Source organism: Rosa rugosa, chromosome 3 (assembly GCF_958449725.1).
Source record: "Rosa rugosa chromosome 3, drRosRugo1.1, whole genome shotgun sequence".
NCBI classification, from domain to species: Eukaryota; Viridiplantae; Streptophyta; class Magnoliopsida; order Rosales; family Rosaceae; genus Rosa; species Rosa rugosa.
This window is the reverse complement of record NC_084822.1, coordinates 36,686,504-36,710,360: the sequence shown is the minus strand read 5'-3', so window position 1 is coordinate 36,710,360 and position 23,857 is coordinate 36,686,504. Positions and strand designations below refer to the sequence as shown.

The 23,857-nt window shown below is 37.3% G+C and overlaps 3 protein-coding genes and 2 long non-coding RNA genes across 5 annotated transcripts; all 5 read left to right on the top strand.

Moving 5' to 3' along the window:
- The first annotated feature begins 1,296 nt into the window (after positions 1 to 1,296).
- Positions 1,297 to 2,707, top strand: LOC133739491 (uncharacterized). The gene is made up of 2 exons (XR_009860657.1): positions 1,297 to 1,532; positions 2,424 to 2,707. It is a non-coding gene; the product is annotated as an uncharacterized LOC133739491 (long non-coding RNA).
- A 1,920-nt stretch (positions 2,708 to 4,627) lies between these two features.
- Positions 4,628 to 7,198, top strand: LOC133737669 (uncharacterized). The gene is made up of 4 exons (XM_062165180.1): positions 4,628 to 5,049; positions 5,182 to 6,370; positions 6,612 to 6,977; positions 7,067 to 7,198. The coding sequence occupies exons 1-4, from the start codon at positions 4,628 to 4,630 to the stop codon at positions 7,196 to 7,198; spliced, it is 2,109 nt and encodes a 702-aa protein (XP_062021164.1).
- A 3,236-nt stretch (positions 7,199 to 10,434) lies between these two features.
- Positions 10,435 to 11,040, top strand: LOC133737668 (leucine-rich repeat protein 1-like). Its single transcript, XM_062165179.1, has one exon. It carries the CDS (start codon positions 10,435 to 10,437, stop codon positions 11,038 to 11,040), a length of 606 nt encoding a protein of 201 aa, XP_062021163.1.
- Positions 11,041 to 11,504: 464 nt separating this feature from the next.
- Positions 11,505 to 14,477, top strand: LOC133738720 (uncharacterized). Its single transcript, XR_009860248.1, has 4 exons — positions 11,505 to 11,659; positions 13,303 to 13,357; positions 13,942 to 14,082; positions 14,169 to 14,477. It is a non-coding gene; the product is annotated as an uncharacterized LOC133738720 (long non-coding RNA).
- Positions 14,478 to 22,070: 7,593 nt separating this feature from the next.
- LOC133741348 (probably inactive leucine-rich repeat receptor-like protein kinase At5g48380) lies at positions 22,071 to 23,375 on the top strand. Its single transcript, XM_062169272.1, has one exon. The coding sequence runs from the start codon at positions 22,174 to 22,176 to the stop codon at positions 22,957 to 22,959; it is 786 nt and encodes a 261-aa protein (XP_062025256.1). The 5' UTR covers positions 22,071 to 22,173; the 3' UTR covers positions 22,960 to 23,375.
- The last annotated feature ends 482 nt before the right edge of the window (positions 23,376 to 23,857 follow it).

Sequence of the window (23,857 nt, the reverse complement as noted above, 5' to 3'; positions counted from 1 at the left end):
GTCAAGGGGAACCCAAAGGCTTCCTAGGCCCAAGATAAACCCCTTCGGCGCATGTGAAATGCTCCAACTATGCATTGCAGCATAGTGCCTGACCATTTTGACAGCTTCGGGGTTCTAACCTAGGTTGAGGAGCACACCCAACTAAGCAAGAACCACTAGGCCACTTGCAGTGGTTTATACTTGATTAACATGGTGTTTGGTGGATGAGAGCTCAAATAACACAAACCCTATTTATATGCATCTATTTAAAGGGAACAATAATAAATCTTTATGGATTTCTCAATAACTAACACAAGTAATAAATGTTAATATACTAGAATATACTAATCATATTAAATAGTAACCTTAATATATAGTCAAAAAGTAGGATATTTCATGATTTTTGAGATTAAGGGTATTTTAGGTACTTTGGGTTGTGTATTTAGTAAATTATTAGAATGAGAAATTAAATGGGTGGTGTATTAAGTATGGAGTGTGTATTAAGTAATTAGGGGTGTGTATTTAAAACTTCTCTTTAGCTTTACAAAAAAAAATGAAGATTAATCATTTTTTCTTAATGTTTATTTTATGTACCTCATGATTAATTATTAAAATATTTGTTTTAAAAAATTGCTAGCTCATTTTTTATTTTGTTTTGTTTTTGTAAATATAATGGATAGACTTAGATTTAGGTCATAATATGATTTGTTTTGTTTTCCCTCACCAATATGTGTTCAACATGTACATCATATATTTTTATGTCACATAATCATAGTTTTAACTCTTATTTATTCTTGACCTAGCACTGCTCTGCTAGGGTTTATTTTCTAGCGATCTGGAAAGCAAGACTTCTATTGCCAATCTGTCATGGATTTGGATATTCTAAGTTGGAATTGCAGAGGGATCTGCAGCGATACTACTACGAGGGCATTGAAAGATTTGATATCTCAAAATCGTCCTCAAATTGTTTTTATCTGCGAAACCAAAATCAGTAATTTATCTGATTTCAAAGCACTACACACTGCTTTAGGCTATGTTTGGGGGGGCTTTTTAGCTCCCCTGCTTATAAGCACAAGAGGACTATGCGTTTGGTTAGCTGACTTATGCACAGCTCATTCGAAAAGCCACTGCAGCTTCTCTCGAAAAGCAGAAGCTGCCTGACCCCAGCTTTCAGAAGCCAGAAGCCAGCAGCTACTGTAGCGTACTTACTGTAGCTAAATGAATGTTTCAAAATGACAGATTCTATCCTCCCTTGGGAGAGGCAATTACGGATTGCCATCAAGCCTTCGAGATGAGATCAGAGGCCGCACATATCCCATCTCCACTCTCCCTCTGACGCTGCCGGGCTCTCATCACAGACGCCGCCTCACTCTCCCTCTGACGCCGCCTCCCTCTCCCTCTGACGCCGCCTCAGCCTCTCATCACGAAAACCCCAAGCACAGAGCAATCGAGCCAAACACCATCACATCATGACCTGAACCCACATCCTCCCCCAATTTCAGATCGGGAAGCCAGCTTTTCTTCATCCTCTCTTTACTACAGAACGCATCCTGGTGAGGAAAAGCTAGTTTGTCTCTCTTGATTTTCGATCTCCCAAATCAATTTTTCTTTCAGCTTGGTTGAATAAAATTTCAAAAACCTGTTTGGGTTCTAGTATTCATTTCAATTTCAAGATTATGTGTGTGATTTACAAACTTGGGTTTGATTTCTAGGCAACAAAACGTACGATTTGGTTGAATTTGTTTTTCAGACTTCATGTGCTTGTGATTTTGTTTGATGGGTTTAATTCCTCTTCTATGGTTTTGGTATTCAAGCTCTTGTATTTAGTATTCAAGCTTTTGGTATGCAAGTTGATGTGGTTTTCGTGTATGATACATTATAATCTTGCATCTCGGGTTTGATTGCTTCTGATAGGGTTTGCATTTTATTGATGCTTTTGAGTGTAAGAATTTGAAATGAATGTGAACAATTGAAATTGAAATATGAACAAAAAGGAATTGAAATTGTTAAAGAGTTGTATTATGATATCTTTTTTTTGGTCTGAATATTACTTCATTAAACAAAGCAAAGAGAACAAACATAAGGAACCCAGAAATAAGCATAAACAAAACAAATTGATTTGTTATATGACTGGAGGGTTAATCTCATGCATATGCACATTAGCTAGTTGCAATAGCTTATTATTAAAAGCAAATTCAAGAGATTCCTTATTCAAAGGTTTGCTAATATATGAGCCGAGATTGAGCAATATTTTCCTTCTCTGGCTAACAGACCCAGCTAGCTCCTATTGATCTTATCAGCTTGTCTAGTTTAATTAGGAGAACGCATGGAATTAAGGCAATACCGTCTATGTCTATATGTTACTTTTGTTAATGAACTCAAGGTTATTTTATTTTTATTTTTAAATAGCTGGGTCAGCCTAACCGTAAGCATATTTCTCGTAGGTGCTCAAATGGTGATGAAGAAGAAGACAAGGAAGTTGGTTGGAAATACCTTCATGGTGATGTTTTCAGACAACCTTCAAACATACCACTGTTTTGTGCCGTCTTGTTCAAGATCCAAAGACACCGATCTGGAAAACCTCGGAAAGGATGTTATTCATCATTCTTGAATTATTGATATGGATTTTGAAATACCAAAGTTTTGTACAGATACTTGATTAGATTCAAGCAGATCCTATTTTTTCATTAGTCCATTTGATCAGAGAGAACTAATCTGCATTTTGTGATATGGTTGTTTGGTTGTTCTCTGGTGACTTCTCTTTGCACTTGATTTGGTTGGATGACAAAATTTTCGCAGTTGGTTTGTTTGCTAATTTGTTTAGGCTCTTTATATTTGTTATATTTGTAACATATTTGCTTACTTGATGCGAACTAAAAATCAATTGTTATTAATGTTATTAATATATTTGTATAAGTTATTTTTAAAATTGTCCAATATTAATCATATATGGTCACCATAATTTATAAAAATTGAAAGTTAACAAAAATTAATAAGGACATAATAAAGATTAAAAATAATAACAAGAGCATTTGAAGAACTTTGTATTATCAAACAATCAAAGTAAAATAATCTCTCATGTCCAATTTGGTCATTCCACAAACAAAAAGCACAAGCCAGTTTGATTTACCAAACACTTTGCCACTACTGCTGCCACTGACAGCTCTTATAAAAAGCTAGTTTACCAAACACTCAGCAGCTTTGCTTTTCAGCCACTTATTCTCAGAAATAAGCAGAAGCCAGCTTTTCTGAAAAGCCCAGCCATACCAAACATAGCCTTAGGGTTTCCTAATTCCCGGGAGGTTCTAAGTGATGGGCAGTCTGGTGGATTGGGAATGTTTTGGAGCGATGACGTGAAAGCGAAGATTGGTACTGTTTCAAATCATCACATGGATCTGTTCATTGATGGTGGGACTGGAAACCCTAGATGGAGAATAACAGGGTTTTATGGCTATGCAAGTACGGCTAAACGTGATCGTTCCTGGCAGCTCTTACGTGATTTGCGAGATCTAGACGCACTGCCATGGGTTGTGATTAGGGATTTCAATGAAATCCTCAATAACAGCAAGAAAATAGATGGTCCGGTGAAGGCAGAACGACAGATGCGAGGTTTTCGAGACGCTCTCGGATATGGAGACTTACTCGATCTAGGGTTTCAGAGACCTCAGTCCACATGGTGGAATTCCAATACCCAACTCCGGCTTGATAGAGCGGTTTGCACACCTTCCTGGTTCGATATCTTTGGCCATGCTAGGTTGCGCAATCTACCACCAAGTGATTCGGGTCATGTCCCAATCCTGCTTCATGCGAGTACTGCATAGTTGCCTGAGCGAAGGAATTATCACAGATTTAAATTTGAGTCGTACTGGCTATAGAATAGAGAATTTGATGATGTAGTGAATGCTGCTTGGCTTACTGATGTCGTCGGCTCTCCTATGTTTCAAGTGACAAAAAAAATCACCTATTCTAGGTTGGAACTGGATAAATGGCAGAAGAGGACATATAAGGTTAGGCAAATGCAGATGCTTGGCATTAGAGCGAGACTGGAGGAGCTCTTTGATGTTCGGTGTTCAACTGCAATGACAGAAGAGAAGAAACAGTTGATGGAGGATTTGCAGCGACTTCTTTCACAAGAAGAGAGCTTTTGGAAACAACGCTCTAAAGTACAATGGTTAAAGGAAGAGGATCGGAACACAGGCTATTTCCACAGGAAGGCTGCTAATCAGAGAAGGAAAAATACCATTTGTGGGTTATATAATGAAAATGGTAAATGGTGTGATGATGAAAGAGGTATGGAAAATGTAATTACCTCTTATTTCTGTTCTGTGTTCACTGCAACTGACATTGACAATGAAGCCATGAATATTACCTTGGAAGACATTCATCCTTATGTTTCGCATGAAATGAATGAAAACTTGTGCGCACCGTACACTCAAGAGGAGGTGAAGTGTGCTCTATTTCAGATTTATCCAACCAAATCACCGGGGCCGGATGGAATGCCTCCCATATTTTTTCAGCATTACTGGAACACCATTGGGGGAGACATAACTGAGGCTGTGTGAAGAATTTTTTACAGACAGGTCAGTTACTGAGGCAGATTAATTTTACTCATATCTGCCTTATTCCAAAAGTGGCTAATCCTGAACATATGTCTGATTTATGGCCAATTGCTTTATGCAATGTGCTATATAAGATTTGTTCGAAGGTCATTGCAAATAGATTGAAGCTTATTCTTCCTGCTTTGATATCTCCGTTTCAAAGTGCTTTTGTTCCTGGAAGACTGATAACTGATAACATTCTGGTTGCTAATGAAGTGGCTCATTTTATGCACAACAAAAGAGATGGAAATGAGGGTTTTATGGCTTTGAAGCTTGACCTAAGCAAGGCCTATGACAGAATGGAGTGGATTTTTCTCCGTAGGGTGATGGAGAGGTTTGGGTTTGCTTCTAGTTGGATTAACATGGTGATGCAGTGTGTCAGTTATGTACTGTACTCTTTCTTGGTTCTTGGGAAACCTCGTGGTTTGGTCATACCTAGTAGGGGATTGAGACAAGGTGATCCTTTATCACAGTATCTATTTCTTATTGGTGCTGAGGGCTTTTCAGCGCTTTTGCAATAGAAGCAAGAGTTAGGGTTTCTTGCCGGCATTGAAGTTTGTAATGAAGCCCTAGCTGTTAATCATCTATTATTTGCAAATGATAGCATGATTTATGTTAATGCTTCGTTGGAGGATTGCTATCAGATCCAAGATGTACTTGAGATGTATGGTAGAGCTTCAGGTCAGTTAGTTAACTTTACCAAGAGTTCTGTTGTTTTTAATAAAAATGTTCCGGAATTTATGAGAGAAGAAATTACTAGTTTTCTGGAGGTGGAGGAAGTGGAATCTAATGAGAAATATTTGGGATTGCCAACCTATGTTGGAAGAAAGAAAACTTCTACGTTCCAATACATAAAAGATAATTTGGCGAAGAAGCTAGCAATTTGGCAAGGAAAGTTATTAAGCGGGGCTGGAAAGGATATTCTCATGACCAGGGTGGTTGCTCAAGCATTGCCTACTTATGCAATGAGTGTTTTCCAGCTCACTAAGAATTTTTGTGAGGACCTTGAGCAAATGTGTGCTCGTTTTTGGTGGGGGAGTACTCTTGATAAGAGCAAAATTCATTGGAAAACTTGGAAGGCTTTGTGTAACCCAAAGGAGGAGGGTGGCCTAGGGTTTTGTAGTTTGTCAAATTTTAATACTGCAATGTTGGCAAAACAATCATGGCGTGTGGTGAACAATCCGACTTCGTTAGTGGCTCGGATCTATAAAGCAAAATACTATCCAGATACTACCTTTTGGTTAACTGAGGCTTCTGCTTCTCCTTCCTTTTCTTGGAGAAGTCTATTTTCTACAAGAGAATTTTTGAGACAAAGCTCGTATTGGCAGATCGGTAATGGTTTGTCTGTTGATATTTGGTCAGATTGTTGGGTGCCTGGAGTCCCAGATTACAAACCGGTTGATAATGGTATAGCGTCGTTGGAGGTTAGACAAGTAAGTGAGTTGTTGAACCAAGCAGGGAGGTGGAATGAGCTATTGATTAGACAAATGTTTCCAATGAAGGAAGCTGAAGCTATTTTGAGTATACCTATAAGTTCTAGAGTTGTTGACGATAGAGTGGTGTGGCGTATGGAAAAGAATGGTAAATTCACGGTTAAGTCAGCATACCGTCAGGATTTTTCTATGTCAAACTCTAGAAGTCCTTTTCAAGTTTCAGTGGGGGTTAACTTTTGGAAGAAGATTTGGAAAGTTGTCATCCCTAATTCTGCCAAGGTTCATATATGGAGGGTTTGCCATAATATTTTACCCTCTCTTGAGAGACTTGCGTCAAAAAGGGTGGTGTTGGAAACACAGGTGTGTGTTCTTTGCTCTTCTGAATTGGAGTACACGTTACATTTATGTCGGGATTGCTCATTCACAAAACAACTGCTTTAACCCAATGGGGTATTATCTCAGGTGTGTTACAATCCTCATGCTGCTCAATTGGATATTCTTGGTTAATTGGTTGAGTTTTTGTGTTGATGCACTTTCAGTTAAAGATTTGGGTGATTTGTTTTATCTCTTGTGGGGAATTTGGAAGGAAATGAACTGTTAGATTTGGGATAATAAGAGTGTTACAACTTCTGAAGTGCTTCTAATGTCCATGACTAGGCTGCATGCCTTTAGATTTCATAATTCAAAACCTCATATTGGAGGTACTGTGACGTTGTCACGTTGGTCTTCTCCTCTTGTGGGATGGTACAAGATTAATGTAGATGGTTCCTATAATTATACTTCAAAATGTGGAGGAGCGGGTTTTGTAGTCAGGGATAGCTTGGGAAACTTTCTTGCTGGGGAAGGTAGGCCATTGCAGGGGTTATTATGCTCGGAGCATGCTGAGGTGTTGGGCTGCAGATTGGCAGCGAACTTTGCTGTGGAGCAGGGGTTTGTTCCTTCTTTATTGGAGCTCGATGCTCAGGTGGTACAGCGGCAATTGTTGTAGGGAAGTGGGTGTTGGGGCGAATTTATGATGATCTAAGGTTATTTGTTGAGAGTCATCTAAACTTGAAGGTTATATACGTGAATAGGAGTGCTAACAAAGTGGCTCATCTTATGGCATCACAAGCTAGTTCTGAAGCTCAGGAACATTTTTACTTTTCTTCCTCTCCTTCCTTTTTGATTGCTGCATTAGCAGCAAATTAATGCTACTTCTATGTAATTTTTTTTAAAGTTCAATAAAATTTTGACCTCCTTTCTCTAAAAAAAAAAAAGTTTTAACTCTTATTAAATATATATGAACGCTTTAATGAGTATGTAGTGAAATTGGAAAATTAAAATAGATAAGGAAAATAATAAATAATGCAATCTAATACTATTGAATTGGAAAGTCTATAGAAAATCAATGTAATATTTTTTTGGTATAATTATTGTCCTTAATAGTCATTTTATAGTGGGTTATATATGTCATTTAATAATTCATAATAGAGTGAGGTCAAGTGAGTAGATTTGGAGGTCTCAATAGCAACACTTTTTAGCCATGTGTGAATATTTTAAAGAAATTTTTTTGCTTTCTGTTAAAAAAATTGTTGTTGTTGTTGGTTCTATTCATACCTCCATACATGGACCTCCCACATTTATTAGACCTTAATTTACTTTTTTAAGTATCAAATATGCTAACTGCACCTCCCTAACTTTTCCAAAATACCCTTATCTAATATAAAAAAAAAAACTGAACGATTGTGCATCAGCCTATTTTGCATCAGAAGTCATCCAACGTCCTTGCCTTTCTCCTGAGTCCTGATTAATGGTAATTGAACTTTCATTTCAATAGATGACGAACAAAAACGATGTTTAATTTCAATTTCTGGCTTAATGCATATCTGATTGTTGATGTGGAAAACATCAACGTTGCTAATGCTTTTATTGTTGATATCTTGATTAATGGTAATTGAACTTTCATTTCAATAGATGACAAACAAAAACGATGTTTAATTTCAATTTCTGGCTTAATACATATCTGATTGTTGATGTGGAAAACATCTACGTTACTAATGCTTTTATTGTTGATATCCTAATTAATAGTAATTGAACTTTCATTTCAATAGATGACAAACAAAAACGATGTTTAATTTCAATTTCTGGCTTAATACATATCTGATTGTTGATGTGGAAAACATGTTGATATCAATTTATGGGGAAGATTCATGACGAAGATCAAGGGTTGGATTATTTGAGACAAGCTCTAGCCTCTATGTGCTCTATGATCGGAAGATAAGAGATTCAGAGTACAATTCTAAAGATCAATGATACATAAAGAGCTACATATCATCCAGTATGGGTGATCTAATACATGAGCATCCTATAAATTATATGGACTTATTCTTTGCTGTACACTCGTGTAAACGCCAAGATGGGTAGCAATTTTAATTGTCATGAATCGAGTCAAAGTGTAACAAATTAACACTGCAAAGTTTAGTTTCTAATTAAGAGTGACGACACTAAGGAATAAAAGAAGGATTGCAAGGCAGTAGAAGTGCCTATGCATTCTTGAAAAAGTTAAAAATTTCAGGTTTTATTTTAAAGTAAAAAAGAAAAGAAAAAATCCATGATGGTTAATTTTTTGAGTTGACAAACTCCTATAAATTTTAGAGTTTTGTCTTTAGTGATCATTTTATATGAATTGAGAAAGTCAACTTTAACTTGAGATAAGATCGAGGTCCATATATCAAATTTTCATCATCTTTTTTTTTCTTTTCAATACGCTCATGCTTAGACTTAAATAACAATTTTTTCTTCAATCAAGAATAGAAATATTTCATTTCATTCGATCTAAACATACATTCAATCAATAGATTTGCATAACACATGTATATGAATTTGAAGTTTGTTGGGTTCCTGCAAATTCTGAAAATATAATGTAAAAAATACATATTTATATGAATATATATATATATATATATATAATTCGTCCAAAAAAATATTATATATATTTGAATGATAGATTTGAGTTTATTATTATTTTTTGTTTGTTGCTTTTTTCGTTATGGTGGTTCTAGTTGGACCTCCAAATTTGTTATTTGGACCTCCAAATTTGTCATTTGGACCTCCCATGCTTAGTATACCTCTAATTTATTTTTTAGAAAACTTGAAAAGCTAAGTAAACCTCTTTATTTTTACTAAAACGCCCTTAAACATGAAATACAATAATCTGTTACTCTACTTTTTATCTCTATCTTCAACCATGAGATGGAAAATGAATCAAAATTACATGATATTGCTCTTTTATGAGTAGGTATGTCCTCCACCAAAACTAATCAGAGAGTTGGTTCTCGTTTTTGATATGTTGTTGGAATCATTTTAAATTTGCTAAAAGAAGGATTTCAAGGGTTTTGGGTTGGAAGATCGAGTAATAACTATAATATTCAATTAATTTAGTTTAAGAAAATTTTGAATGTAATTTTGTATTAAATGATGGGCCATGTATAGAAATTATTATTTTTGTTTAATTGTTTTAGGTAAATTATAAAACTATATAAGCAATATAAGGAAATTTCGGGAAGAAAAAAAAAAGTTATATTTGGTTAAAGGAGGTAAGAATAGTATTTATTTATTAAAAAAAAAAAAGAGTATTTATTTATTTATTTTTCTTTTTTTTTCTCTCTTTGTCCTTATTTGTCTTTTCATATAACTTGACAAAGTTTATTAATAATTGAAAAAAGTTAGAGGTCAAAATATCAAATTTGGAGGTAACTAGAACCACCATTTTCGTTATATATAGATTGTAGATGATAATGAATGACTGTTACTAACATGAAATATTTTCTTACCTCTTAATTTGGGCATAGACATTTTCGAAATTTAATTTATTAGTGCTAATTTTTTTTTGGCAAAAATTAATTCTGATTTCGAAAGAAAAGTAAATTCATATTTTTTGTCACCTAATTTAATGTATTGATGCTATTTCGAAATAAAGTTTACAGGAAAGAATTTAATTATCTATAGACATATCCCTTAATTTAGTACATAATTAATGACTGCTATTAACATGCAATTAATATTTTTTCTGTCACCTAATTAAATTCATTAATGTCATTAATTCACCTCTAAGATTCAAAAGGAAATATATAAGAGAAATATTGGTGTTGCAATCTTATGGTTTGGTAAAATATATTATGTGAAATTTGAAAATAAAAATTGTAAGAACATGGCACCTAAAATTGAGCTTAGGCCTCATTGAGGTCCCCTATCATTGTCATTAGAAAGATACCGATTTCTACTAGATTTTCTCTTATAAATTAGTATTATTGTCTTCATGCCTGACCTAGAGTACTCTCTTTCCTTATAGTGGATTTTGTGGAATACAATATAGAGCACAAAATCAACCATTCTTTCAGAATCTCAAAACACATACTGATAAAAGCTAGCAACGAGCATCAACCATGTCGATGGCAGCCACCGGCTGCTTGATGTTGTTAACCCTAACCATTACCCTAACTGCAAGCCTCATTTTTCCGTTGGTCTACGGAGCAGACATCGAATCAGACAAACAAGCTCTGGCTGCGTTGAAGAAGAGCTTAGTGGATCCATGGAACGTTCTCTCTGACTGGGATGTCGCCGTTAACCCATGCACTTGGAACTTCATTGAGTGCGAGAACAATAGGGTCACCTCAGTGAGCATAGGCATGAATAACGTCGGAGGAAATCTGGTACCGGAACTTGGAGGTCTTTCGGCTCTAGTAGATCTGAGTATTTTCAACAATATGATCGAAGGAACCATTCCGGCGGAGCTTGGTAACCTGCAGAACCTGGAGGTCTTGAGTTTGTCAGAGAACCTATTATCAGGCGAGATTCCTCCTTCACTGGGGAACTTGAGATCACTGGTTTTTGTACATCTCGATCAAAACGAATTCACTGGGAAAGTCTCCTCCCAAATTGGAAGCCTTCCAAGCCTCAAACTAGCAAATTTTTCCGGGAACAGTTTGTGTTGGGACTTCTGGCCCACGCCAAATTTTCTGGGTAATTACACATTATGCCAAGCAGAATGATCGACTTTGTAGCTGCACCAGTATGTAATAAAGACAAATAAATACCGATATGTACCTTAAAATTCTCCATCTCTGGGTAATGGAACGGCTCTCTTTTATTCAGTTTACTTATTCATTAGCCATAAATCAGTTCTTCTTTAACTCAATGCGCAGGAACGCACCGTCATATATAGAAAAGAAAAAAATTGCAATACTAGATTTTCCATTACTAATACCAATAGAGACTTAGCCAGAAATTGAAAATAGATTTGGCTAATTTTAGACAGGAACGAATTTAGGATGTCAAGTTTGGACCCAAGCTAATATTTTTTCCATTAACTACAAATTCTTACATTTCTTTCCCATGCGCAAGGGCCACAAACGCGGTCTCCGTGCGGTCAATTAAAGCTAGCGACAGTAACGATTCTATACCTTAAGGACCAAAAAGACAGTTAAAATTTTATGAAATTACAAAAATTGCCACTCACTCACTCTCTCTCTCTCTCACACGTACATCTCTTTCAAATCCATTTTCTCCCCAAAAGGCTCTCTTCCATTTCGTCGAGGCTCCGGTGGCGAAGCAACAAAGTGAAATGTGCAGTTACTGAAGGTCAGTAGCTATCGCTGATCTGCTCCTCAGGTACTCTCTCCCTCTCCCTCTCTCTCTCTCACTTTGACTCGATCCTCACTCCCAACGGGTTCGATCTCTTATTGCTCCCACTTCGTTTGCTCTTCTTTTCTGGATCGTCGTCCCTGGCACTATGATACCAATTTTAGGTTTCCGGTCCGTTTCGATGTTCTTTTTCTCTATCCTAGGGTTTTTTTTTTTTCAGAGAGATTCTTTGTTTTCGAGATTTGAATGCCGAAATGACTGAGACTGCGGGTTGTGCATTTTGCTTTGGTTGGTGAGATAATCTGGAGAATACGCAAACCGGAAAGTAGTACAACTCATGGGCTGTGGGTCTATTTTGTTTCATTAAGATTTGTAGCCTTCTCTAAATTTTGAATTTGCTAGTTTAAGTGTCGGGAGAAAAAGAAAATTAGACAACTTAGTTGTTGATTCAATGTTAATTTAGTAACTGAAAATATGCTTAATTTATGGGCAATTTTTTGAATTTTATATGAGTTAATTTGGGCCAAGTAAACAACACTGCTTTCATGTACTGTGTTTTGTGATTGAAATGGTGTTTGTGTTGTAATTTTTCTTTTTTGGTCATGATTCTGTATGCAGTATGCTGGTTTTTATAATATTTGTTATCTTTAGTTTATCTTCCCACTTTATTGAACTTGATGCATATTGAAATCACCATTACATATAATGTGTTCTGTTATTGGATATGCTATTTTAGTTGTATTCGGGATCCTCTGATTTTGATTTAGTGAAAAAACTTGATAGTGCAAATCAACATTTGGTGCACTTTTGCTGCCAGTGTTTATGTTAGTTTCTTATGGGATTGGTAGTGTTGTGTAATGCTTTAGTTTTGTGTTTATGTTAGTTTGACAAAAAATTTGTTGCTTTTTTTGGTTCTGTGTTCTTGCAAGTTCATGAATTAGTTGCAAGATTTGCTGCTTGTATCTTCTACTTCCTTTTGTTTTTTCTTTTTCAATTTTTATCTCGAAAAGAAATAGAAGAAACTACTGGGGGTCAGTATACTATTAGGGTCAGTACTCATATTTACATTAATCATATACACAGATTAATCGCAATGGGAAAGAGAAACACTACAACAAATATGAGCAATGGCCACGGATGGTATAGCCACGGTTGAAGTTTTTGTGCGAAAGAGTCTTGGTCAATACAATTTGATCATTCATGAATGAAATTAGAGTTTTCCACCTTCATCTGTGGGTAATGCATGCCACATATATTTACAAGCGTGATTGTTCTTTAAAATATTGCTGGAGTCCCACTCTGGTCTTGGTAAATAAATCTCTCTCTCTCTCTCCAAAAACCAGATCTCAGACCCCCGCCGCGACCTCTCGCAACGCCCTGCATTTCCAACGACCTTCCAGATACCCTCCTTCTCTCTTTTTCATGCTATCTGCACTTTGCTTCACACATGGATATGATCAATTTCATAACTACTTACATCTCTAATCTTTTCTTCTGCCATATTGCGAGTTCTTCGATTTGGCTATAAATTTGAATAAATTGTGTATCTTTTGTTTGTGCGGTAGTTATTTCTTTTCCCTTTTGTGAGTTTTGATTATGAATTGAGTTTTTTGGTATTTTTGTTTTGTGTTTTGATCTTTATTATTATTAATTTTTATTGATGCTTGCAGGTCGTATTGTTTGGCTGTTAATACCCACTGTCAACCTCTTCTCATCGGCGATCAGGTATAGTTTCTGGGTTTGAATTTCTATTGATTTGAGAGGGAGAAATGTGCGACTTTGAATTGGGTTTTCTCGAAGAGACCAATCTTGTATCTTTCTTAGTACTGCTAATCTCTACTAATACTACTGCATCTAGCAATGTTGAATTGCTGCATGAATTCTCTACTTGAAAGGAGCTTTCTCTTAGATTTATTTTGATCCGAATCTCATTTTACATGATGGAGCTTTCCGTTGTAACCCCTTGTTGCAGTTCTTAAACCCATATATGTCTATGGACCCATCCATTAGTATGGACAATTTTCTTTTCCAAGTGAATTCCTCTGTGTGAAGGAGCCAAAACTATATCTGCGGGTTCCTTTATGTGGGGATCTTTTGAGAATTATAAAAACGTGAATTGTCTCTATTCATTGTTTTCTTTTCACCTATGCCTAGTTCCTATTGATTGATTATTGATTAGTAAAATTTATTGCTACTTCCTAGTTCCTAGTGCTATGTTCATTGACAATTACATTGTTGTATTTTCTCATTGATTTTGGACTTGTTTTCAACTCATTTGAACACACTTGTAGTTTATGATATGTCTGCAGGTAAGAGACTAGGAAATTTGACAAGCCGCTTGGTGAAGGGAGTTATGTTTCCTGGTCGATCACAAGTCCACAAAACTTAAGTTAGGCTATGGTTGTCCTGCTTTTGAAGAGGGTGCTCCTAATAAAGCCCCAGATTCCTCTGTGAGTTGCCATAGTTCATACATCGATGATTATTTATTTGTTTTCTATGTATATGTGCTGATTTTTTTTCTCCATCTATACTTCAGAGATAAGAAGTTTTCCATTGTGTGAGCAATGGTCAGTTCCTGAGGATCCATAAAGAACTTGCAGCATAGCTTAGGCAAAGTTTGCACCAGAGTCACAGGGCACACTGTGAATTCTAAGTTGGAACTTCTAGAGCTGTATCTTAGCTTTGATAACTTCTAGAGCTGTATCTTAGCTTCTAGTTAGAAACCTCTTTGTGATAACAGTACTATTGGGATTAAGTGGACTATGTAAATGCTATATTGGGTTTGATTTATATATGTAAATCATAAATCAGTAATACAATGAACGAAGTTATTCGTTTTATTTTCCTTTTCTGGGCATTGTCAATTTAATTCCCTGCAAAGCAGGTTAAAATCCAATGGAAATTTGTTAAATTATTATATTATTAGAATCAAAATTGTTGTAAATTACTAAATTGTTCAAATAAATTCAGAATATGTGTCTGACCTAAACTCTAGGTTACTTGACCTAGTGGTAATAGGGTTTAATTAGAAGAATCTAGAGATTCCTATTCATTGTATGATTACCTTTCCTTGTATGATTCGGATTCTATGCATTGTAATCCTCTATATAAAGAGACCTCTATTATCAATGAGAACACACAGCAATTCTCTATCAAATATCGTTTCTCTAAAACACGTTATCAGTACAAGTCATAACCCTAGCCCTAAAAATCAAAACCCTAAAACAGGAAAAATTCTTCACCGGATTAGCCTCGCCTGCGCTACTAACTGCCCCGTAGCCCCCGCGTTGCAACTCAACGCTAACCCTACCAGGTTAGCCTCGCTGCCCCTGCAGCGCCTGCAAACCCTGCTTGCCTTCTGATCCTCGCGAAAGCTCGCCTGCCCTCGCGCACGCGAGCGTTTCCTAGCAAACGCTCCTTCGGGCTCCAGCGACCCCGAGACCTCGCGAATCTGCGACTCCGCGACCCCGAGAATCCGAGACCCGGCGAATCAAAGACCCTGCGATCCTGCGACCTCGTGATTCCGCGACCCCGCGACTCAACGATTCCGCAACCCCGGCGACTCCGCGACCACGCTGCAATCCTATAAGTCTGCTTACTTGCACTAGGACTGAAGCTCGTCTCCAATCCTATAGCAAGGACCGAATACGTTCTGGAATCCTAAGAGGTATGTTTTACTAAAAGTTACCCTTTTTGGAGTTTTTTTATTCTTTTTCTCTTCTTTTCTCGGGGACTTGCAAACTCCCTTCTTCTATCCCCCTTTCTTTATCATATGGGAGACTTAATTAAGCCGAACTGTGGGGGTTCGTGCTCACTCCAAGCTTGGAGCTTGTTGAGATCTCCAAACTTAGAGTTTGTAGAGAATTTATGATCGACCACTTACATTGTTGTTTCGATCTAATCCAATATCTCTTGGAATCAGATTTCTTGGAAGCGACTACGCTTAGAAATTCTATTGTTTTCGTGGTAGCCTTTTACGCTCCGAAACTAACCCTTTTTCTTGTTCTCTTTCAGGATGAGTAACCTGAACAAATTGGACTTTGCTCCATTGGGAACAACTAGCTCTGGAAGTCACAAATGGATTTGTGATGTTCGCCAGCATCTCAAGGACGATGGAATCTTGGATACGGTTCTCGAGCCTAGCCAGGACGTGCTAACTGTTGAGCAAGCTCAAGCTTTGGAAGAAAATAGAGCAGCCTTAGAGGCAAATAAGGCGAAAGCCATCATCCTAATGACTCGTCATATGGATGATTCGCTCCAGTACGAGTGTATGAATGAAGAAGACCCCATAACGCTATGGGTTTCACTCGAAGAAAGATTTGGCAACGTCCTTGACTCCCTGCTTCCTGACCTAGAAGAGAGATGATATAGCCTCCGCTTATGTGATTTCAAGTCAGTTCTTGACTACAATTTGGAAGCACTTCGCATTAAATCCTTAATGGAATTCTGTGGTAAAGAGATCACAGATGCGATGTTGATTGAGAAGACTCTCTCCATTGATAGTTGCTAAGAACTATCGAATCGATGTTACTGCAAAACGGATCACAAGGTTTCATGAGCTTGTTGGAGCTATGAATGTCACTGAAAAGCATGACAACGTCCTTGTGAAGAACTATAATTCGAGATCCGTGGAAACAGAGCATATTCTGGAATCCAATTATAGTCGCGCCACTAAGAGACGGCGCCAAGAGCGAAACCCTAATCTTAGGGATACTTCTGGACATTCTGGTCCATATAATCGGTCTACTTGGGAAGGTAACCGCCAAGATAGGCGAACACGGAACTGAAGAGGTCAACGTGGAAAGAGAGAGGGAGGCAACGCCTCTGGCCATGTTGGTGGCGCCACCAACACTAAGAGCCATCTAAATGACGCTTTCAAAGCACCTCAATCCATGGAGTTTGAGCAATGAGATGTATGTTCTCGGTGTGGATTATTCGGTCATTGGGCACACATTTGTAGAGCTCGTGAAGAAATTGTCACCGCCTACAAAGCGTATTGTGAAGCAGGAGAAGCTCACTATATGGAACAAGAAGATCAAGAAGATGATCTAGAATGAAGGGTTAAAGACTACAAATCTGGCTGGGATCAATAGATCGCCAATTCTGTTTAAGTTTTTATTTTTTCAAGAGATGTAATAGGCAATTTGCATTAGCTAGCAATTGAATTAGATTCTCCTAATGGTTAAGAGACAATGATGTACTCCGTTGGCTTATGAATAAAATTTCGAGTTCTCTTCATTATGACTCCATTTTGATTCTGAGCATATTTCTTTGTGATTAGATGGCTGGGCCATCAGTATTAATTCAAGGACTTGGAATAGCCCAAGTTCCCTTTGCCAAATGGCACCTTGATTACTGTCACAGAAACTCTTTACGCTCCTAGGGCAAATCGCACATATAAATAGCCAACGGAAACCATGCGAGAACGCATGTAGAGAACGGAAATGAGTTCCTTTGCAATACCTCTAATGATTGTAAACAAAGGCGCATCTGAGAGAAGTTTATGTGTCTCTATGGTGGACTCTATGTCACTATTCGAGATATTAAATCCAATGAAGTTATGAGAGAAAATCTCTTGGATTTAGACACATATTGGCTTTGTCACGACAGGATAGGTTATCCTAGTCATGATATGATGATCCGTCTACTAAAGACTTCATATAGACATCTATTCTTTCGAGCGAAACGAAGCACAAATCAAAGGTTGATTCCTGGACTAAGTATGACCACTAGCCTAGGGCTGGCACAGTCCCTCTCCATGATGCCATGGATGGCGTCCATCATGGTGATGGCACCCTAGGTGATGCTACAATTACCAACTTTGCTTTCAATAGCGTTTCAGACACTCAGGCCCAACCAAAATCCTCATTGGTTGCTTCTAAAGCCTCTCGCTAGTTTTACAAAGCCTATTCCTTAGGGAAGTTAGGACTGAGATCGTCCTATACAAAGGATATGAAAATACTCATTCTATTCTTACATAGAATCCGTGGGGATTCTGTGGACTAGTTCAACCAACTTGCGGACGTTTAAATATCTCACGATGTTGGTTGACATGCAAACACACTGTCACGTGTTGTGCCATTGTCCATCTCGAACTTGAGCATCGTGTTGATAGATGCTTAGGCATTTTGACAAGGTCAAGCCTTCAAGCACCCCCATGATCGTCCGTTGTCATGATCCTGAAAAGGATCTTCTTCGTCCAAAGGATGATGGCGAAGATGTGCTAGAGGCAAAAGTGCCCCACTTGTACAATAAGCGCATTATTGTACTTAGCTCAATGCACAAGACCGGACATCTCATTTGCAGTGAACTTGTTAGCTAGATATAGCTCTGCGCCAACGCGACACCATTGGATTGGTGTAAAAGATATCTTTCGGTACTTGAGATGTACGATCGATATGGGCTTGTTCTATCCCTACAGAGAGATGATGGATTCAGACCCATCACACACCAGGAACGCCGCCAACACTGACCTGCTTCCACTATCCCCATCCCAAAATTTACATGTGTTTTGGAAGGTTTTGCTGATATTGGGTATCTCTCTGACCCACACAAAGGACATTCCCAAATTGGTTAAGTGTTCACCATGGAAAAAGACCGTGATATCCTGGAGGTCTACAGAATAGACCCTAGTCGCTATATCTTCGAACAATGCAGAGCATATTGCTCTTCACGAAGTGGTTCGTGAATGTATATGGATTGGATCCATAATTACGCATGTTCGAACAATTGTGGTTTGAAGTCTACCACAGATGAGCCTACGAGCATTTAGGATAATGCTGCTTGTTTTGAACAAATAAAGCAAGGCTACATCACAAGCGATAACGCCAAGGATAATTAGCAACAACAGACTCTCCTCAAGATCAAAGTGAACTAGGTTCGATCTGAGGACAGTGTGGCAGACTTGCTCACAAAGTCATTGCCTAAATTCCACTTTCAAGAAACATGTTGGTAGCATCGTTTGCGGAAGCTATCCGAACTCCCATGACCGTTGTCATCAGGGGGAGATGCGGACATCAGGGGAGATGTCTACATGTATGGTCTCGAAACGTGAAGGGTGTGTTGTGCTCTTTTTCCCCTTCGACCGAGGTTATTTTTGTCCCACAGGGTTTTTGTTACTCGGCAAGGTTTTTAATGAGGCAACGAGAGGAGCACCATGTTTGGGCAACACAAGGGGGAGTGTTCAAGTAAATCCAGAATATATGTCTGGCCCAAACTCTAGGTTACTTGACCTAGTGGTAATAGGGTTTAATTAGAAGAATCTAGAGATTCCAATTCATTGTATGATTACCTTTCCTTGTATGATTCGGATTCTATGCATTGTAATCCTCTATATAAAGAAGCTCCTATTATCAATGAGAATACACATCAATTCTCTCTCAAATATCGTTTCTCTAAAACATAAATTAGATTTTAATGGGGATGCAATGTCATGAACACAGAGGTGAGCAGCTCCAAAAGTCAAACTGAACAAACCCACAAACTGATTTAAATGTGTCATGTTTCTTAATAGCCACGGCTCTAAAGGCCACGGACAGAAAAAATGTTGTTGCACCTTTGCTTTGCTCCATAGACACGTATAACCGTAGCTTTTGATCCTCATACCCACGAATCATGAACGTGGCTATTGCTAAGAATTGTAGTAGTGGAAGGCTGTTACAATAGACAACGAGGATGTACCGGTTAGAACAAAGATGTTTGAGATATGAATGATGACATATGTGCCTTTTTGTATGTGATGGATGATTTAAGATGTTTGAGATTGTGATTGGTGTAACTGAAGTTAGAGAACCATGTGCATTGCTATTGAGGGTCAGTAATCCTATGTGTATTGCAACCTCATTTGATGTTTATTTATGACGATTAATAGCTTTACCTTCATGATTGCATTCGCTTGATTGCATGAGGTATTCAACTCAAATCTATTATCGGTTCAGTTGAGCTTGCATTTTTAGACAGATTTCTTAACTTTACTTTATGGGAAGGTCATTACTATTATGTCTACCTATAGGTCCTGTGGATATTTGATCTTATTATTGCTGTTAGTATTGCTCTATGGATATTTTCTTAATCAAATTGAGGGTCAATACTTATATATTTGCATTTATCATATACACAGATTAATAGTAAATGGCAAAGAGGAAGGCTGCTGCAATAGACAAAGAGGATGAACCGATTGAAGAACATGAAAAGAACCATGGTGGAGACATTTTTTTGCCTTGACGAGAGCTGGTATTCGAAAGTAGGTGATAACTAAAGGCAAGCAAAGATCGTTTTAGGTTAGATTGTATTAGGATTAGGATTTGCATTTGATCAATCTGAATTGTTTTGTTTTGTTGAATGAGATTAATAGCGAAAGGTTGATCTTTTGCAGATGTAGATCTGTGTTTATGAGTTGATAGGATTTTGATGAAAGTAAATTGACATAGATGCAAGCTTTTTGAAGTCTTCTTTATTTGTTAATGTTAATGGATCGATTTAATTACTAGGTTTCAAACCAAAAATAATGGTGCAAGCCAAATAACTTTGGGTCTTTTATGTGTATACAAACAATCCAATAGGTTAGGTTAATCATTTAGAATTGCCTCTAGAAACTGGAAAGAACTATAATTTGTGCATGTCATAATGGTATTGAAGCTCAGTACATTAAATCTGCAATCCCTCAGAATGATACAGAAGCTCAGTACACTAAGTCTATAGAGGTTATTTTGGTAATTTATTAGTTAACAGAATCAATTCAAAAAATGGCCGCATGGGCTTGGACCTTGCGCAGGGTTCAGCTACAGTACTGCAAGGGAATTGAAAAAGAACAGACTTGCTAGTGGTAATAAATGGGCTGAGATTGTATCTATTGGTAATTTGTTATTTTTTTCTGCTAATTAAAAGCATAAATTTTTTAAAAAATGATTGAGTTTATTTTTAATACCTATGTGGTACACATTTTATCTATTTACAATAATTGTACCAATTGTAAATAAGTGAATTTAGAGAAATACAGCTCATTTACCATACTCCATCCTATCATGAAAAAGAATAGAAAAAGGTAGAAATATTTTGATGTATAATTAGTAAAAAAAGAATAGACCCATAAAAGAAAAATTGGTAAAAGAAGAAAGAAAGAAAAGGAAAAAAAAAAATAGAAGAAACCTTATTCTATTGGTGATATGAGTAGTGTTAAACATAAGCTTTAACCAACTGGTTTGTAAGAAACTCATGTAACCGTGGTACATTTCAGGGTATATAAACATTTGTGGGAAAATTTTGGGTGGGGCTACAGTCCAAATAGTCTTGTACGTGGCTACGTCCCTGTGTACGGGGCTAGAGAGAATAGAATGTGGCAAAATAGAAATACATAGAAAGAAAAAAAAATATGTAGAAAGAAAAAAAATTTAATTTTGTCGTAATCTAATAAATTGGTGTGCAAATAGCTGCATTATTTTTTTCCGGATAATTAAGCACTCCGAAGAGTCCAAGTGGTGTGGAGTTACTGGTTATTTTGATCTTAGCACATCCATGCCAATACGAACTTATTTGGGTTTATCTAGCGGCTTAGAGGCAAGGATGTAGGGGGTGACTTAGGTGTGCTGTAGCACACCCCAACATTTTGGGGGGAAAAAATTATTATATATATGTATGATTAAGATATGTTGTAGTCTGCAAACAACAAGTAGACAACTGGATAAAGAAAATTTTTCTCCTCCTTTTCTCCTCTTTCTCTCCTCTTTTTCAGTTTTCTGTCTCCTCCTCTCTCTACCCGGTTTTGCATTTCTCATACTCAACTCTCACATCTCTAATTCTCTTTGCACATCATTATTATAGGCGTCGATCTCTCTCATTTCCTGCTCTCATTCTCATTCTCATTCTCTCAAACTTGCTAAGGTATTACACTTTAGCTTCTCTTCTATAATGAAATTTTTGATGAAATTAGAATGTAATTTATGTTTGAATTTAAGTAATTCATGTTAAAATTTGAGTATTTATCGATTTCTTGATGTAAGTAATTAAATCTATTGATCCCTAAAAATTTAGCTCACCTCAAATTTAATTTCTGGTTCCGTGTCTGGGCTTAGACACTGGCTCAGTTCTGATATAGCCAAAACCGTGGGCGAGTCACCGTCTATTTTTTACCTCCAACTCGTCCCGAATTTTCCTTTAGCTTTATGGCGCGTTAATTAATAGTACAATTATTGAACAGGGGCACCAATAACAGAAGAGTACGAACTATGGCCACGTACTGCATGGACGAAAGTGAAAGATGCGTAGTCAAAGAAATTAAATTCGACGTATGATTCACACTTCCAAATTTCAAATAGTGGAGTGCTTTGATTTGTCAACCGTTTGGACTTTGAAGTCTTTGTGGAAAAGGGAATAACCCCTTCTTTGGGTTGTATATCTCTGATGCTAGCTCGCTATATATCCAACCCTAGTTGTGCGGGGATTCAGTGTGTGGATCTTGAGCTCTGAGTTATACTAATAATTACTAGGGTAGATATATTGATTGCAATTTTCTCTGTTGCTAGCTTAGTGTTTGCTAAATAGCAATGTTGTTGACTGGACGAGATCTTTGCAATGTTTTTCTTGCGGGTGTTTTCTTGTTATTGCTTAGTTGTAGAGTCATTTCTGGTGTCGAGAGTGATATCAACTGCTTGAGAAGTATAAAAGCATCACTGGAGGACCCTATGGACTTGTTAACCTCTTCATGGGTTTTTAACAATGAAACCGAAGGTTTCATCTGTAACTTTCTGGGAGTCGAGTGTTGGCACCCTTATGAGAGCAAAGTTTTAAATATCAAGCTTGGGGATTTGGGACTCAAAGGCCAGTTTCCTCGCGGCGTTGTGAATTGTACAAGCTTAACAGGCTTAGATCTCTCGAGCAACAGCCTCAGTGGAACTATTCCTGATGATATTGATCAATTGAGCCATTACCTTACGTCGCTTGATCTCTCGTCCAACAGCTTCTCAGGGCCAATTCCCAGGAATATCTCCAATTGTACTTTTCTCAATGTCCTTAAACTTGACAACAACAAGTTCACGGGTCAGATTCCTGCAGAACTTGGTCAGCTCAGTAGGCTTAAAACATTTAGCGTGGCCAACAATCAACTGTCTGGGCCAATCCCCGTCTTCAACCCTAAGGTCGATGGAGCGGACAGCTATGCAAACAATCCTGGACTTTGTGGCGGTTCTTTGGGAGGTTGCCAGGCAGCTGCAAAGAACAAGTTGTCAAATGATTTAGTGAGGGTTTTCAAGTCTTACACTATAGTCATGTTGGGAGCACTCGGTTTTGGTATTGGTTTTGTTTCCTCTTTTTCTTTTTTCGTCTTTCGATAGAAAGCTTCGGAGCTAGTCCTTTAGACTTTAGAGTTCTATTTTATTTTTATTTACAGTATATATACAAGTCAAGATAAAAGGGGGCTCGAACTTGATCTATCTGTCACTTTAATTGATGGGAGGTAGGTTACCTATACGTATTAGCTATACGAACTCAGCCAACTTGATTTATAATCATATCTACCAATTTTACAATATTTTTAAGCAGTTGACTGATTGGTTTTGGTCTTTTAGAGCAAGTTCACCCGTAGTCAAGAAATGTCAAGTTACTGTTCACTACCACTAGACATGGGTTTCCACCCGTTTTTTTTTCTTGACCAGTCAAGACTGTTCATTTCCACTGTTCATGGAGTGTTTTTATTGTTCATTGATTTTTGTTTTTTCTGCCTTTTAAAATTAAAATATATTTGATGATAATAGAGATTTATGGATAATTAATGTCATAATTATGCAATTTACTTTTTTTTTAATATTTTCGGTGGACAAATTATGAGCCACCGACAATTTATCATGAAATGAGTGAAGGCACCACCGACAATTTTTCTTGAAATGAGTGAAGGCACCACCGACAATTTTTTTGAAACGCTTGAAATAACCACCGACATCTTCGAACGGACCAGATCATTTGCATACTATTCAATCTAACGGTTATTGTTGATGTAATCTTATCTAAGATTTCGGATCAGATTACGTCGAACCAGGAGTGGACATGTGTCCTCGAAGTCTGATCACGTTTTATGTGAAAATTGTAAATAAATAGAGCAAGAGGCAGCACATGCACCATTCACACACAAGCTGATATTCACAAATCTCCTTCTTTTTCATATCTCCAGATCCAACACATTTCCTCTCTTTCCCTTATTTCAATGAAGAGATTGTGGGCTAAGTATCGACAATC